This window comes from Bradysia coprophila (genome assembly GCF_014529535.1).
Source record: "Bradysia coprophila strain Holo2 chromosome X unlocalized genomic scaffold, BU_Bcop_v1 contig_38, whole genome shotgun sequence".
Taxonomy (NCBI): Eukaryota; Metazoa; Arthropoda; class Insecta; order Diptera; family Sciaridae; genus Bradysia; species Bradysia coprophila.
This window is the reverse complement of record NW_023503327.1, coordinates 50,896-67,140: the sequence shown is the minus strand read 5'-3', so window position 1 is coordinate 67,140 and position 16,245 is coordinate 50,896. Positions and strand designations below refer to the sequence as shown.

At 36.6% G+C, this 16,245-nt stretch overlaps 2 protein-coding genes across 5 annotated transcripts; one reads left to right on the top strand and one right to left on the bottom strand.

The window, feature by feature from the left end:
• Positions 1 to 1,036: 1,036 nt before the first annotated feature.
• On the bottom strand, positions 1,037 to 10,057 carry LOC119069582 (elongation of very long chain fatty acids protein). 4 transcript variants are annotated; one of them, XM_037173669.1, is made up of 7 exons: positions 9,893 to 10,054; positions 4,864 to 4,928; positions 4,605 to 4,795; positions 4,377 to 4,454; positions 1,789 to 1,872; positions 1,554 to 1,716; positions 1,037 to 1,459 (listed from the first exon to the last, which is right to left on the bottom strand). In XM_037173669.1, exons 2-7 carry the CDS (start codon positions 4,916 to 4,918, stop codon positions 1,092 to 1,094), a joined length of 939 nt encoding a protein of 312 aa, XP_037029564.1. In that variant the 5' UTR covers positions 4,919 to 4,928; positions 9,893 to 10,054; the 3' UTR covers positions 1,037 to 1,091. The 4 variants fall into 4 exon arrangements, with proteins under 4 accessions (XP_037029564.1, XP_037029562.1, XP_037029565.1 ...); XM_037173667.1 differs by having other exon boundaries at positions 9,887 to 10,053; XM_037173670.1 differs by lacking the exon at positions 4,377 to 4,454 and having other exon boundaries at positions 9,887 to 10,057.
• An 835-nt stretch (positions 10,058 to 10,892) lies between these two features.
• LOC119069664 lies at positions 10,893 to 13,685 on the top strand. Its single transcript, XM_037173781.1, has 3 exons — positions 10,893 to 10,935; positions 12,294 to 12,586; positions 12,648 to 13,685. Exons 1-3 carry the CDS (start codon positions 10,893 to 10,895, stop codon positions 13,683 to 13,685), a joined length of 1,374 nt encoding a protein of 457 aa, XP_037029676.1.
• Positions 13,686 to 16,245: the final 2,560 nt, after the last annotated feature.

Here is a 16,245-nt window from a genome sequence, read left to right as displayed (position 1 = left end):
GCAACTTAATTTCATAACAAAATTGTACGTGAAATTTATATAGAAATTACAATACAGTCCAGTGATCCAAAGCATACTTTCGAGAAAATATTTTCCTGAATTTTCGTGGGGTTTCTTGATTTTCTTGAATTTTGTTGCAAAATTTCACGAAAAATATTTTCAAGAAAATGTGAGAAAATCAAGAAAACTCACGAAAATTCAAGAAAATGTTTTCTCGTAAATAGGATGTGTACCCATCTGCGTAAACTTCTCATATAAAACCTTGGAAAATTCGCCATTTCATTTCAATTTCTCCGAAATTACAATTGCTAAAAGTTTCCTATGTGCAGAATGAGCACCAGCTGAATATCACCAGCTGGTATAGTAAGGGGCCATTCAAATAGTGCGCACGCACTTAAGGGGGAAGGGGGGGTCTGAAATTGGAACTTTTTATATGGAAAATCGCGTGCGAAACGGGAAGGAGGGGTCAAAAAATGACCGCACACTGCGCGCGCACTTTATGAATGGCCCCTAACAAAAACACGTTGTATTGTAAACAATTCAAAGACAACCTACACACACACACAGTGCATTTCTACGTAAACGTCATCTATGCGCACATAACACGTATGAATGAAGTAAACACATTGTTAAGAATGTGTTTTGATTGTTTATCATACAATATGTGTGTGTTAGTAGATCCAGCTGGTGATATTCAGCTGGTGCTCATTCTGCACATTGGAAACTTTTAACAATTGTATGATTCAGTTTACCTTATCTACTGTTTACATACGTTCCTATATTACATCACACCGGAGGCGCAACCGCCTAATAATTTACAATTAAACGTAGCGACTTTTCGATTTTGTTGAAAGCTCCTTAAAATTGGAACGAAGCGAGTCCATGTTTGTTGCATACAATACGAACGGCACAACGAATTCACAAACTTTTTAAACAAAATTTATTTAGCGTTGCAACTCTTCTCAGCATTTTTCCTCATATTTTTCATGAACTGTGTACTAGGCCTTAACATGCAATTGATTTAACGAACACTAACAAATTTTCAAATTTTCTTTGTTTTCGGATTGATACAGAGAGGATGCCTTAATTAATCAGTCTTGCTTTATGTTAATATTTCTGTCGATCATGTGGCCATTTTGATTCTGATCGAGCGCCTTTGCCGCCGATGCTTTTTTACTATTGTAGGCCTGCACGTAGAAACGACTAAACAAATACAAGAAAATGACCACATTGCCGACGAAGAAAAATGTAAGGGCTCGACTGAATTTACAGTCGAAGGCCACCAGCAATACCAAATACGTTAACATGATGGTGAATTGGATGAGTTGAATCCATGTCATATATTTCTTCCACCATAAGAATTTCCGATATTTGGGTCCCATTGCCGCGACCATATAGTAGAAGTACATGAATATGTGTACGAATGAATTGAGGAAACCCAACAGAATTCCTTGTTCACCTGGGAAACGGAAATGCGAGATAACCATTAATTAGTGCCATTCGTCAAGCCATTCAACCGTTCAAGATCGGTCGATGGTGTGTCATTTAAAAACCTGGTAAATATTTTAGATATCCCCATGAGAAGAAGCACGTTATCGAATGATGGTAGACGTGTAGAAATGATACTTGGTTTTGTTTTTTCCGAAGGACAAAGAACACTGTGTCCAATAAATCAACGATTTTTGAAAAGAAATACCACCAGGCTCCGCGCCATAACTACCGGTAGAAACAATAAAAATTTAATTAATGAAAATTGATTAAGATAAAAGAACAAAGTGAGTCGCTTACAGCAGAAGCGAATGCTTCATCGGAAGACGGTGGTCTGCAGCCAAAGTTAAAGATGTATTGAAAACAGTTGTTTACTTGAAAAACCTGAAATATGTAAATAATGTTTCGTTTTGATATTAAAAAAAAATTTCTATGAAATTTCGTAATCAAGATGATGATTATGGAGGCTTGACATAAGAAAAATGTTTTGTTGTTTTTTTTTTGCTCTGTGTATATACGTTTCTGTTGGTACATATTATGCTGGTCGCATTCAATGCTGCGTTTAATGTGCGTTCGTGTATTTCTTGAACCTGTTGTGATCTCAATTTCTTGGATGAGTAACAAACGAACGAAAAAATATGAAAGCATCATCTTGCAACGACATTTAAAAGTTTCGATTTAAATATTGCTGTTAGTTGAAATGCGTGCAACAATTGATTTGATGAAATTCACCAACGATTTACCAATATTTGTCGTGTTGGTTTTATCTGATGGTGTGTATCTTTACCAATATCAAGTATGCCACCCAATGCACCCATTAATTTTATGAACGTAATTGCAAAAAATAACTTTTTTAGAAACGTACAGTGATGAATTACGTACGTAATTGAGCATTTCGTATTTACGTAATTTCGTGATAACAGTGTCGGAAATTCACGAAATTACGTAAATACGAAATACCAATTTACGTACGTAATTCACCACTGAAGCAACTACATTTTTCTGACCGCATGTTTCGATATTTCGATTTTGACGGCTGTACTGTCTCAACTTAGCTTAGAGTAATTATACCTAGAGAGGAAATTTGTACGACGAAATGTGGTCCCAACATCAGTTTGTATAAGATACACATTTCGCATAATTTTACACCAATCCATGTATGCGTTGACGCTTTTTCGCTTTTGATGGTTCAATTTGTCCTCTTAATTAAGAGGGCAAACACACATACCAATAAACATTTCGTATTTCATGTTGGGACCACATATTTTACGTAGTTTTGTTTGAAATTTCCTCTCTAGGTATAATTACTCTTAGCAACTTAGGGCTAATTCAAATTTTTTAATTAAGTCCGTACAACTATCAATGCAATTTAGCGGCATACCGTAGAACAATATTTTGCTGGGAATGATCTTTAATGTCGATTAAAAAAAAAACTTGCAAAACATTTCTATTCCCATTGATCTTCTCAATCAAGAGCCAACATCCGACAAACATATAGATCCCCTCGCAACTGTTGCCATATGAATAGGCAACATCACTCATATTTTATGTAGCAAATCTTTAAGAGAGTGAAGTTGGTTATGTGTTGCTTTATCAACACCGCTTAGTAATCTCTTCTCAATAGACCCTGCGAATTTGAGAAATTTTTTTAGGGACATTTTTTAGGAAATTTACATCATTTAGGGAACTAAGCTCCAAACAGTTTTAGGCAATGCGATCATAATACAATATATTGCGTCATTCATTTCCGTTTGGCGACGTAATTAGCCTCCATTCACCGTAGTTTTAAATTCGGAGACACGAAAAAAACAATCCAGAAATGAAATTAAAGAATTTGGTGGAAGAGGTCATCACTTTTCCGCAATGGGTTGTGATTTTCGCCATTTTAAGAAGAAGAATAATGACGTTTCAGGTCTATGACGCTCAGTAAATACACAATTTGTGAAACTATTTATGTTTCAGGCATGTAGTATACGTTGAATAAATTGGTTTATTGAATCTATATCTCAATTTCAATAGATCATTGAAGTGAAAAATCAAAAAGAAAATGTTGACATTGGCGCTGGCGATCAGTTTCGACGGTCAAACCATGAACTTTCATCACAACCCATTCTTCTTCGACTCGTATGAACAAAGTTAGGACATTTTACAATCGTATTTACTTGTCGGCGAATAAAATTTGACCATCTAGAGTTGAAATCAATTTCTTTCTTGTGCTAATTTCGAAATATTTTTAACAAAATTGTATTGGTGCTCAACAGCGTACGTCAACAAATAAATCTTGTACTTCATTCGTTGTAGCACACATTTAATATGTATGTATATTGACATACAGACACTCCCATTTAAATGAGTTGACCAGCAGAAAAACAGCTAAAGCAAATTCGTGTCTAAATTTCACTAACATCGTCGCCACTATCAAAAACACTTTTAAGAAAATTCAAAAAGTTGTCCTTTTCTTATTGGACAGCTTTGTCTAAACCCCCTAAACTAATAACTAGTCATTCTATACAAACACTTGTAAAATGTTACAAAGGCGATATAAGTTTTCGATTGATGACAATTACCATTTACCTCATAGGTTGTGCAAAGAATCGTAGTTCCACTAAAGATGATAACACAGACAGTGCAACATTAAATTTCCACATAAAAAACTTTTCGTTTTACATAAATGGTACACACGAATGAGAGTGCAAATTAGAGAGATAAAAGAAGCGAAACCGATCGACCGCTTTTCGTACAAATTTTTCACAATTCTTCCGAATGTGTGTGGTCGTAAATCTTGAAACTACCACCTTCCATGTTTATATGAAAATTGGGGTGCTAACTAACAACTAAGACACAAGTGTTTTTCGATGTCCATTTTTACCACAAACGCACTTAAATACCTTAAATTCCATTAAATTTTCATAGATTGAATTAGCTGAATCGGTCGTTGTATTGCCTACACATAGACATCGTCCGAACTAAAAGAACAACAATTTTTTTAACATCCAGAACTTTCCGTCCTTCGTCACACTTTCAATTCTACTCATTACAATTGCCACAATAACTTAACGAGTCCAATTCCAAAAAGAAAAGTAACAGAACCACTGCATCCGATACAAATTTCTTACCTGTGCACACAACCATGTGGAAAACACCACCTGATATGCATTATACAGCACAAGAAGAAACTGCATATCGAATGGTTTTCGATTTTCCATTAGTTTAGGACCCAGTTTCAGCACGAAATACAAATAAAACGCTAAAATCGTTAGTATCGGCAACGGGGACTTCATGAAGAGCCATTCGTCTACGGTTGGATCTGGTTTGTAGGGACAATAGATCAGTCAATTATTTTCTTAAATCACTATTACACCATGCGTCACTTACTCAGTCCGACCAGTAAAGTTTCATATTGTGACTTGAGGTTTTCTATGAGCGACATCGTTTTGACTCTGTAGAACAGAAAAAAAAAATCAAATTTTCTTCACAAAACAAATATGTACAAAAAACAGAGATGAGACCGAGAGGAAACGATATATGTGAATTGAATTGTCTTCTATTCAAAATCATTAAATCCCAATCAAAAATCGGAAGAAAATTTATAATACGAGACTGCGAATTGCTGGTCTTACTTAGCCAATTACTCAAATAGCAGTGTTTTATGCGCACAATTGAATTTACAATAATTTGCTGCTGATTAAGCATATCATTGAGGTAAAATGCGATTTTAATATTTTTCTTTGTTGCAATTTACAAATTCACAAGTTTATCGTCGTTGGAATAAATTGACTGATTTTATGATCAGTGAGAATGTATGGTGGAAGTGAACTGTTAAATTGTAACTGCATTGACATCGATTTAATTCGGCGATTTTCTGAAATTTTCACTTCCGGTTATGAGAATTTTTTTAATTTGAACGAAAGATTTTCGATCTGAGAAGTGCATTGTTAAGAGTAATGACACGATGAAATTATAGCCTACATTTGTGCGTATTTTAATGTACTTTTGATGATATCGTTTGCCAATTTGTGGAAACTAATCACTTTAGATTGATTGCAACTTAAATTAAAAATATCAAAGGTACTCGGTGCTATGGGTATTGTTTATAAATCTCTCTATGAAGTGTCTGACTGCCTTCACTTTTGTGACGTGACAGTTCTGACGTAATAGCACTGACGTTACAGCTCTGACGTCACTGCTATGACAAAAAAAGTTAAATAGACTGATGGAGAAGGTGAATTTTGAACAAAAAAAAGGGAAAGTCAACAAGGTATATCAGCAAATGCAAACTTCTCTGGCTCTCCAGGTTGCTTACATAAAATTTGCGAGTTTTGATGGGATCAAAAAAATGTAGGCAACCTAGATAGCCAAAGGAGAGTCTGTCTATATTAGGCATGGGCGATAATGAAAATGATTATCGATAATTATCGATAATCGATAATCGATAATTATCGACTTTTTTTATCGAAAATTATCAAAAAAATATCGATAATCGATAATTATTGACATTTTGATAATTATCAAGATATCGATAATTCGATATATCGATATTTCGGTCCGAAAATCCGATATTTATCGATATATTCCGATATATCGGTATATTATCATGAATTTTCAGATAAATATCAAAATATCGATATTTTGATAATTATCGAATTTCGATATTTTGATAATTATCGATAAATATTAAATTATCGATAACGATATGATTAGTCGATTATCGATAATTTTGAACGCCTCCCATCCCTAGTCTATATATAGCACTTTGCAGAACTGTTGGTTTATTTCTAAGAATCCCTAGATCATAAAAAGATGAAAACTAGAGTTTCTGTGTGAATTTTGTTGATTCAAGACGTATCTGAGGTCAATAAACACACAAGAACGAGACTTTTCATTTTTATCCCGAGGTATGCAATGGATTTTACATGCTAAGTGCGTCGAAAGAATTGCTTGAAACATGAAAAGTGCGGTTTTCGACGCATGTTGTATATGAAGTTGAAGTATATGAAGTTTTGTTTCCCAAATATCAACCATATTCCATATTCATTCTGTAGAAATAGTTCTACACCAAAATTGTCCTGAAATTTCGACGACATGAGTATCGGTGACATCCTGAAGAAACGGTGACTTACTGAAAAAACAACGAGAAGAAATGGTGACTTCCTGAAGAAACGACGAGAAGAACCGGCCACTATAATCGCCGTTTCTTCTCGTCGTTTCTTCAGGAAGTTATCGTTTCTTCCGGTAGTCACCATTTCTATAGGATGTCACCGTTTCTTTAGGAAGTCACCGTTTCTTCTCACCGTTTCATCAGAAAATCTGAAGAGTCGTCATTACATGTCACCATTTTTTCAGAAAGTCACCGTTTCTTCGAAACCGTCGACTTCCTGAAGAAACGACGAGAAGAAACAACGACTTTCAGAAGCAACGCATCTCACCGTTCAATCTCTGATTGCAAGCAACTAAAACAAATAAAATAAAAAGCTTTGTATTTTATTTCAAATGAATAAAATCTACGTACAGTGGCTTATTCTTGATTTGAGATGAAATTTCGATTTCAAGAAATTCTTCAGTTGACAATCTCAACTCAAGATTACAAATTCAGCTGACATTGAGATCCCAAATCAACTCTAATTTTCGTCTCGCCGTAAAGGCGTTTTGTTGGTTCCTATGGAATTCATCCTTTTACGAAATGTAACGTAAAGGAGTTTAGTTCATCACTACAGAATTCATCTTTTTACAACATGAAAACCAATTTTCATTGCACATAAAAAGCGTTTTAATACGCCGAGCGATCCGGCCCATTGCCCCGGAGCGAAGCGGAGGGCCGCAATGCGAGCCGGGCGCCGGAACGGTGTCGGTAACTTAGGAGTTAATTTTTTTTCTCTCGCATCGTGTCATAAATAGTCTGTGTAATTCATTGCACATAAAAAGCGTTTTAACACGCCGAGCGATCCGGCCCATTGCCCCGGAGCGAAGCGGAGGGCCGCAATGCGAGCCGGGCGCCGGAACGGTGTCGGTAACTTAGGAGTTAATTTTTTTTCTCTCGCATCGTGTCATAAATAGTCTGTGTCATTTTTTATATATACACGCTTTGAATTTTGAAAACCGACACATTTTCTGTTTTGTGCTTTACTGCCTTTTTCTTAATTTTACATACATTTTTATATGGAGAAATCAAAAAACTCAAGTACAACACAGAAACATATCGCTCGGTGTCTTACAACACTTTTATGTGACTAATTATGACACGATGCGAGAGAAAAAAAATTAACTCCTAAGTTACCGACACCGTTCCGGCGCCCGGCTCGCATTGCGGCCTCCGCTTCGCTCCGGGGCAATGGGCCGGATCGCTCGGCGTGTTAAAACGCTGTTTATGTACAATGAAAATTCGTAAAGGGATTACTTCCTTGTGGTTGGTATTCAATACAGAAAGATTATTACAGCAAGACTATTCAACAACCAAAAAGTTACTGCCAAAAAGATACCGCCAACTCGCTTATTATCGACTTTCTGTATAGAGACGATAGAATTTCTACTTCATATATAGAGACGATAGAATTTGGTTTTTGGCCTTATGAAGAAACGTTGACTTCCCGAAGAAACGATGAGAAGAAATGGTGAGTTCCTGAAAAAACGATTAGAACCTTCCGTCGCCGTTTCTTCAGAAACTTGTTATTTCTTATGAATTCACCGTTTCTTCTCGTTGTTTCTTCAGGAAGTCATCGTTTTCACAGAAAGTCAGCGCTTTTTACATAAAACGGCGACATCCTGAAGAAACTGTGACTTTCTGAAGAAACGACGAGAAGAAACGGCGAGTTCCTGAAGAAACGGTGACTTCCTGAAGAAACATCGACTTCCTGAAGAAACGGCGACTACTCGCCGTTTCTTCAGGAAGTCGCCGATACTCATGTCGTCGAAATTTCAGGACAATTACACCAAACGAGATTTGACACGTTAATTCACCCGATTTTTAGGTTCCGTAATTTTCGTGATCCGCTGAAGTGTTACATTACCATCAGTAGTTACACATACTTTAGCGCCCGTAGCAATGCGAAGAAAATACAAAGTTGGGAACTTTGAAATCAAGAGTGTTCGCAAATAAAATGGACCATCTCTGGCACCGACATGAAATTAAAATATTTAAGGATTGAAGAGCTCAGACTTGTCTTTTTGCCTTTTTATAGCAACTTTGTGATATAGCCTCGGCTTTAGTGGAAAAATGGATTTTTCCAACACACTTCAAGCATGAGTGCTACCAGGGACTATTTTGAGAAATCGAATTTCTCAAAATTTCTCAATTATTTCTCAATTATTTCTCAAAGAATTTCTCAAAATTCTCAAATTTCTCAAAAATATAAAAAAATTCTCAAAAATTTCTCAAAGATTTCTCAAAGAATTTCTCAAGAATTTCTCAAATTTCTCAAAATTTCTCAAAGAATTTCTCAAAAATAGTCCCTGAGTGCTACTCTAAATAGAGTACTGAAACTGGACAGTGTATCAATCAAATTTTGACACTCGAGGTTACTTATGCTTGAAAAAGGTTGACAAATGTGCTAAGACAAATACTTTCGGTATTCCCGAAGTAAATTTAATCCAATGTTTACGATCTTATCAAAAAAAAAAGTCATTCATCCACGATATGCACGATAATCGATAAACAATATTTTCTGGTAAGTTTAGATATTTAAATTAAGTTCCGTTTATATGATCCTCTCGGAAGAACACTCTAAGGGCGACACAATCATTGGGCTAAACAAATTGAAGACGCAAAGGCACACTAAAATATTCACAATTCTACCGATTTCGATTGCAAATTTAAAATTTGTCCGACTGATATTTGTCACTCAATTATATTCGCTTTCACCGAAATGAATTAATTTTAACTCAACAAATTAATTAATTGGTCATTAGATTTCCATAATTACTAAGAATAAATCACAAACTTTTAATCGCTTCTAATGTGTTACTGCAGGGCATTTACGCGTTTGAAAAAATTTATTTTTAAAAATGTAAATTTACACAACAGAAAATGCAACAGAATCAAGTGTCTAACTACATACAATCAACTGTTTAACGCTCAAAGGTGTTTTACAGAAAAATCGAAACTTTCGGCGATGTGCGAACTCAAGGCATGATTTAAGATATATGTGGTACAGACATCAGTTTCGTTAGTAGTATGTCTAGGTCTACAATTTTGGCAATTTAAAAGTCTTCGTGATGGACAACTTTTTTTTTTCTCGTTTTGTTTCTAATTTCTTTAAAAAGATTAATCTCAGATAGACCTTTTATGAAGCAAACACACGGTCGACACTTTTTCTAATGTGGAAATTTCGCAATAATTTTTTTTTCTGTCTGTTGCTCTTTTCGATTCTTCTCAATATTTTGCAACACAATTTAATCAACTTACACGCACAGCAAATTATCGAATTAATGCGATGATTCGGAGACCGTCTTGTTTTGTCTTTTCAGAGGACTATCTTGGCCGAGAATAAAATAAGAACTGAAACTGATAACAACCTCCACCTTAACTTTGACCACCAATTCGTACCACTTCCACTCCAAAAATTATAAGAACGCTCTTTGATTTTCCATTCAAATTTAATATTTTTATATACAGAAAAGATGTTAACAATAGATTTTTCGAATTATATTTTTACTCTAATGCACAATCGCGAATGTGTATATAGAAAGAAGCACGCAGCATTGAGGAACATAGTATATACGTTTTTAAGTGGTCATAATTTACATGTGAATCATAGATCATAAATCATAGTTCCGAATGTGAACCTAACAAGTATAAATAAATTTTCAAATAAAAATGATTTTTTTTTTCTTCTTCTGCTTTTTGAAGAAACATTGAAAATTATTGTTGGTGTATTGGGTACTTTACCTAGATGACCATTAAATTATGAAAATAAAAATTTATTTTTAATTCATGTATTTTACTCCGAAGAAGGTTAAATTGTGTATCAAAAGTAAAATTATATTTTTGTTTAGAAAAACCACCGTCCATATTATATACAAACACACAGCGAGAGACTCAGTCGAAATTTTGGTGCAAGCATTTTACATAGACTTTGTACATTTGACGCGGACCAGAACTGTGCGCCGCGGCAACACTCAACAATTGTCATCTATCGAGTGTTACTATGTGGCACCAGAATAGAAAGCACGGAATAGATCATCACATTCTATAGCATGCATGCTCTGTTTACGGATTTCTATTTCTGAAAAGGTATTTTAACTAGTGGGTCACACGTCAAAATGACAGGAATGACATAACAATTTAAACTTGTCTTACTGCTCATGCACATAGCGACGTGAAAGAGGCCTAATCCAAATTTTTCTTTTGCATTCCAGTTGGTGTCGGGGAATCTCGCACACGCGAATCATAGTATGCGCCCTTTTACGACATGTATCGGAAAGTCATGATTATGCGAGATTCACCACTTAGAGGTGAGTCTCGCACACCTTGAATTTGTGTGGTGTGCGAGACTACCCTACCCCTTCCAGTTTCTCTCAGTGTTTTTCATTCAATCATGAACTTTGGGCAGCTGACCCATAGATCAGTAGACCGTTTAGCTGGTCAGAAATCTTTCTCCGTTAACACTGTTAAAAGGGAGTAGAAATTTTAACACTGTATAGTAGAAATGATAGTGCTTATTGAGTGAAACAAGCACATGACATCAATTGCATCATTTGTGCCGTGTAACCATTTTCGAAAAGCTGAGGCTTTTACATTGTAGGCTGAAGGTTTTGTAAAAGTAGTTAAAAATTGACTCTGAAGGCCTATTGCAAATTAGCAAGCAATTGACCAACGCACTTCAAGCAAAAATGCGTCTAGTGACAGCTGCCAAATAGAGTACTATTTTGTTTGAGAGATCTTTTACAGTTTCGAAATTTGTTTGATACACTCACCAGTTTCAATGCTCTATTTAGAGTACCAATCATGCTTTAAGTGCCTTGTTGAATTTATGCAGAATCGAAGTTTTCCTTTCTGATGCTTTTTAGCTGTCAAGGGCAGATTTGCCCATAAGCGAAAATAAGGAAATTTTACTCGCAGAATGTTTGCGTCCATGACTGCCTTGCTGGAAATTTTGGTTTTGTTTCGGCGTGTGGAACATAATCCTCGCATTCGCCTCGAACTACAAACTTCCCACACGTTAAAATATGCAATGAATTTCAATGAATCTCGGGTCATAATTCCTCTAGCTAGTCTACCTCTACGCGTTTTACCACCAAATTTCCCAGTAAGACAGTAACGCACTACTTTTTGAAATGATTGAACTTACAACTTGTTAGGCTGGTGATTCGGGGAGAATTGTATTCTACTTGTGGCATAACAAACATTTGTAGTCCTAAACAGTGTAACTTAATTACATACGTTTCAATCTGGGACGTTAATGATAAGTGGAAACGCCTGACTACGTGTCTCTTGACATCGGCTAGAAGCACGTTAAACAAAAGAAAAAATCCACTCACTCCTGAAAGAAAGAAAATCCTGAATCGAGTCCAAAAAACAAAATTTGCCACATTCAAGAATCGAACCAGTTCAACGGCGCGAGTAGATTACAAACAAGCCATACAAGACAAGAACGAAATCTTCAAACAGCACGAGCAGAAAGACATCCAGGAATTCTTTGATAATCTGGAGGGACATGACCCCCAAGTCCGCATAAGATTAACATTTAAATTTCTCAGGCGTTATCGTCAACAGAAAAGTGGCACAAACAAAGGAATTAAAATACCACTAAGCTCTTGGGAATCAGCACTCAGGGATACAAGCACTGAACCACGAATACATACTATTGAAGAAACAGACCACTGGCCGATAGGACCACCACCAACAGAGGAGCACATTCAGTCCTTCTTACGCCGAATGAGAAATGGTACTGCTGCCGGTGTCGATACAGTAAATGTGGAATTGCTCAAGGCCGCACCAGAACCGCTCATTAAAGAACTTACTGAACTAATAAGTGACATCTGGTTCCAAAACAAAGTTCCATCAGAATGGTTGACAACCATACAGATACCGATCCCGAAAAAAGGGCGACCAAAACGGATTGAGGATTTTAGAAGAATCACACTGTGTTCCGTTGCATACAAGGTCTATACGATGTTCTTGCTTGAAAGATTACTAGGACACGTACATATTCCATTATACCAAGCTGGATTTCAACGGAACAGATCGAATCATCAACGCTTGTCTCTACGAGGAAACAATATTACAAGATAATGGATGCAGGACAACAAAGTACCGCAAAACGACAGGCGTTAAACAGGGGTGTCCTCTTTCTCCCAATCTGTTCGTTATTATACTCCATGCGATCTTGGAAACAGTTACAGCAGTCTTGGGCAACTACGACCTTAGCGGAATTAATCTATCACTTCCTCTTCTCCTAGCATATGCCGATGATTTGATACTGCTGACAGACAACAAAAATGACCTCGACCGATTCGTAGAAGAATTTTCAGATGTAGCTCAGGAGGTAGGACTTCGTATCAACCCCGAGAAATGCGAGCTGTTAATCCGAGATCCACACAAAGTCGAATTGAACGATGTACCAACGCTTCAAGTGGGCAAACTAAACATCAAAGTAGTGGAGAAAATGAAATACTTGGGCACATACATAACCAGCAATCTAAACCGGCCTTTGGTAGTACGCGACAGAATCAAAATGGCATATAAAATTACGCATTCACTTCTGCCGTTCTTACGCTTGCACAAACTTCCAATGAACTTAATAACGAAAATATACAATACCGTTATCGCACCAGTAGCTATATATGGATTGAAAGCATCAACGATGACACGCCGAAACAGAATCTCGCTTACAAATATGGAACGTCAGATACTACGAATTATGTCCGATACGTCGAGTGACAAGCCATCCAGCACGCAACCAAAAATAATGCTACAAAATAAAACGATAGTCAAAAGGGTGATGGTTCAACGAATACGCTACCACCGGCACATTGAACGAAGACCACACGATCATATTCTTAAAGTCGCGAGACGCTTTCGAATCAATAGCAAGTACAAAGTGGGTCGGCCGTGTTTCATATGGGAAGACACATTACTTAAAGAAGCAGCAAAATCGGGAACCACCGATCTGTTACCAAATGTGGGAGACGACGAATTCGATATGAAAGCTGTAGAACAGGCCATATACGACGGCAATATATCCGAAGAAGAAGAAGAATAATACCACAAGTTTGTATCGTTATAATCTGTTATTAAATTCTTAACAGCTAAACCTGAGTATTCAAGAAAGGTGAATCTCACAAGGAGATCTTAAATAAAGACAATTAATATGAACCATTCTCAGAGCAAACGCACGATAGTCATCATAGATGAAAGGTGAATCTCTCAGAGAGACCGGAAACTCGTCACTAATGTGATAGATGGTGAATCTCCCACGGAGATCGGAATAGCAACAACAAACTAAACATAAATGTCGTAGTTAGTCGAACTGTACACCAGCTGAGGGTCAGTTCTTTGTGTGTTTGTCCATTTTCCACATACCTGGTTGGCCTAGCGTAATCTAGGAGGCATAGCGAATGGAATACATCGCTCGCTGGGTATAGTGAAGTCGGAGTCGGAGTCGGTTTCAATCTGGGACGATTTCAGAACCGGATAATTACATGTGTCAATGCCTCATCGACAACGACCTCAGGGAAGGTTGATAAACCCTAGCCAGTACTCTCTCATAATACGTTTGTCTCAACAAAGAAGTAATACATTTGATGATCATATCGCGACACGCTCGGCAGTCTCAAACTTTTTAATAAATTTAAAACCAAATAAATTGGCTGACGTTACCAGCTGGCGACACACCATTCTAACGCGAATGTGATTCATGTGGATCATGTGTGTATTTAGCTTAAATTAATTAAAGTTTTCCGTTGGATTTCTTAGATTAATTCGTTACGGATGGATTCTTTTAATTGAGGATTGTTAAGGTGTTTTTGATTATTAAGTTCAGACTTATTACGAAAACAAAACAAAAATTCATTTCTCGTTCGGTGCGACGGCATTATTGTATGTATATATAGTCCGTGCTATGTAGAAGGTACACCAATAATTTTTTGGTTTACATGAAACTAGAATTTGATTTTAATTTATTTTTTTTTCTCGTCAAATTTTAATCTGAAAGAATATTTGTTTCAAGGATTTTTTCTTGATTTTATTGATGAAGTGTTGGCTTTATTTTAATTTTATTTTTTGTGCTATGGGAAAGGAAATGTTCTGTTTTCAGGAAATAATATAAATAATGTTAGCTATCTGGACTAATTTATTTGTTTTATTTTGCATTGAACTTTTATAACACCGAGAGAGATACACTCAAAGATACATTCAGTTTTTCGGTAACTTTTCAATTTCTGTACGAAGAACGTAATGACTTTGACTACCAAATAGCATAACCGTACGATCTCGTTCATATTAAGAATAGTTCGTCGGTGCGTTGAATAAATTGTTATATTTAGAGTTTGAATTTGAAGTGTTACAGGGCTCATATTTCATTTTAGATCCTTTCAAGCCCAAGTACGTGAAATTACTTATCTAATGATACCCCACACGACCTTGTACGTTTCGTGTACCTGGAGAAATTTCAGTTCGTAAAGCGTGTGTTTTTTTGGTTCTTGATCACCTCCCATTAGCCACAGAAGCATCGAGAATTTTTTTTAAAAGAGGATTTGATTTGTCGGGTCGAATACCTTTCTAAGCACATATGAAAAGCACAATGGCAAATGTGTCAGATTTCGATTGGCGGGTTTTTGAAAGGTGTTCGATTCGACGAAATGTGCGGGACAATTTTTCTCTAATCGATCGTGTGTTTTCAGCTTAAGAGTGATATCGCCAAATCTTCCAAAGGAGTTTGGAAAACCGTTCGTTCCCACTTGATCGTTTTTCCAAACACCTATCACGTAGCAAATATTGGTCCGATTGAAAAACTAATTACTGTTCCGGAGTCCTAATGTCAGTTGCTATACGCTAACACTTTATTTGACTAAAATTTTTCTCTTGATATTACTAACACTAAAGAATTACTAAAGAATAGTTGACGATAAAAAATGACTGCCATAGTACCTTTCCTGATGCTGTTCCAGCTGTAGAGCCCCCGGAAAGAAGGAAAAAATCTGCATTTTGGCACCAACTTTTTTTCCAACACTTCTGTGGGCTTGCAGCACAAAAGTGGGTGAGGCCAGCTACAACACCCCATACTCCGCGGAACATCGAAGCTGCAGAGAAGGCGGACTCTCCGAACATTCACTACATTTTTAGTCATAACTCTCGTGGATCTACTCGCACCAAGCGGTGCGTATACTCTACCTGTAGGTCTTTCCAAGGCCGACATTCGTACAACATCACAACAATTTAAAATCATTTTTTCTTGAGTTATTGTCGAAAAACTGTTTTCGGTTCCCTCTGACATGTCTTCACTTTTGAGCGCTTTTCACAGAAAACAATTTTTTTTAGAAAAAGTGGAAGATACGTGTTTCCTAGAATTGAAAGACGAATCCAACGAGCTATCACTCATTAAAATCGGAGACCGCTTGTTCCCCAATCATCTGAAGATTTGGCGATATCACTATTAATGTCCAATAGAAATGTTACCTGATGTGGACAATTGTGCCCCCTTTCCTGTGGCGAAAATGGGATAACAATGGAACACGCAGCATAATTGTCGATTGTAGCCTTAAAGCCGAAAACACACAGGCAATTCAAATTGTCGATCCCAGGAATTGTCGGACAAGTTTATA

Coding starts and splice junctions, on each gene's coding strand:
- LOC119069664 (XM_037173781.1), top strand. CDS start 10,893: ATGTATCGGAAAGTCATGATTATGCGAGATTCACCACTTAGAG. Junction 10,936..12,293: donor GCGAGATTCACCACTTAGAG/GTGAGTCTCGCA, acceptor ATACTATTGAAG/AAACAGACCACTGGCCGATA. Junction 12,587..12,647: donor TGTGTTCCGTTGCATACAAG/GTCTATACGATG, acceptor CATTATACCAAG/CTGGATTTCAACGGAACAGA.
- LOC119069582 (XM_037173669.1), bottom strand. CDS start 4,918: ATGTCGCTCATAGAAAACCTCAAGTCACAATATGAAACTTTACTGGTC. Junction 4,455..4,604: donor CCACATGGTTGTGTGCACAG/GTAAGAAATTTG, acceptor TTGTTCTTTTAG/TTCGGACGATGTCTATGTGT. Junction 1,460..1,553: donor ATATCTAAAATATTTACCAG/GTTTTTAAATGA, acceptor TCCGTTTCCCAG/GTGAACAAGGAATTCTGTTG.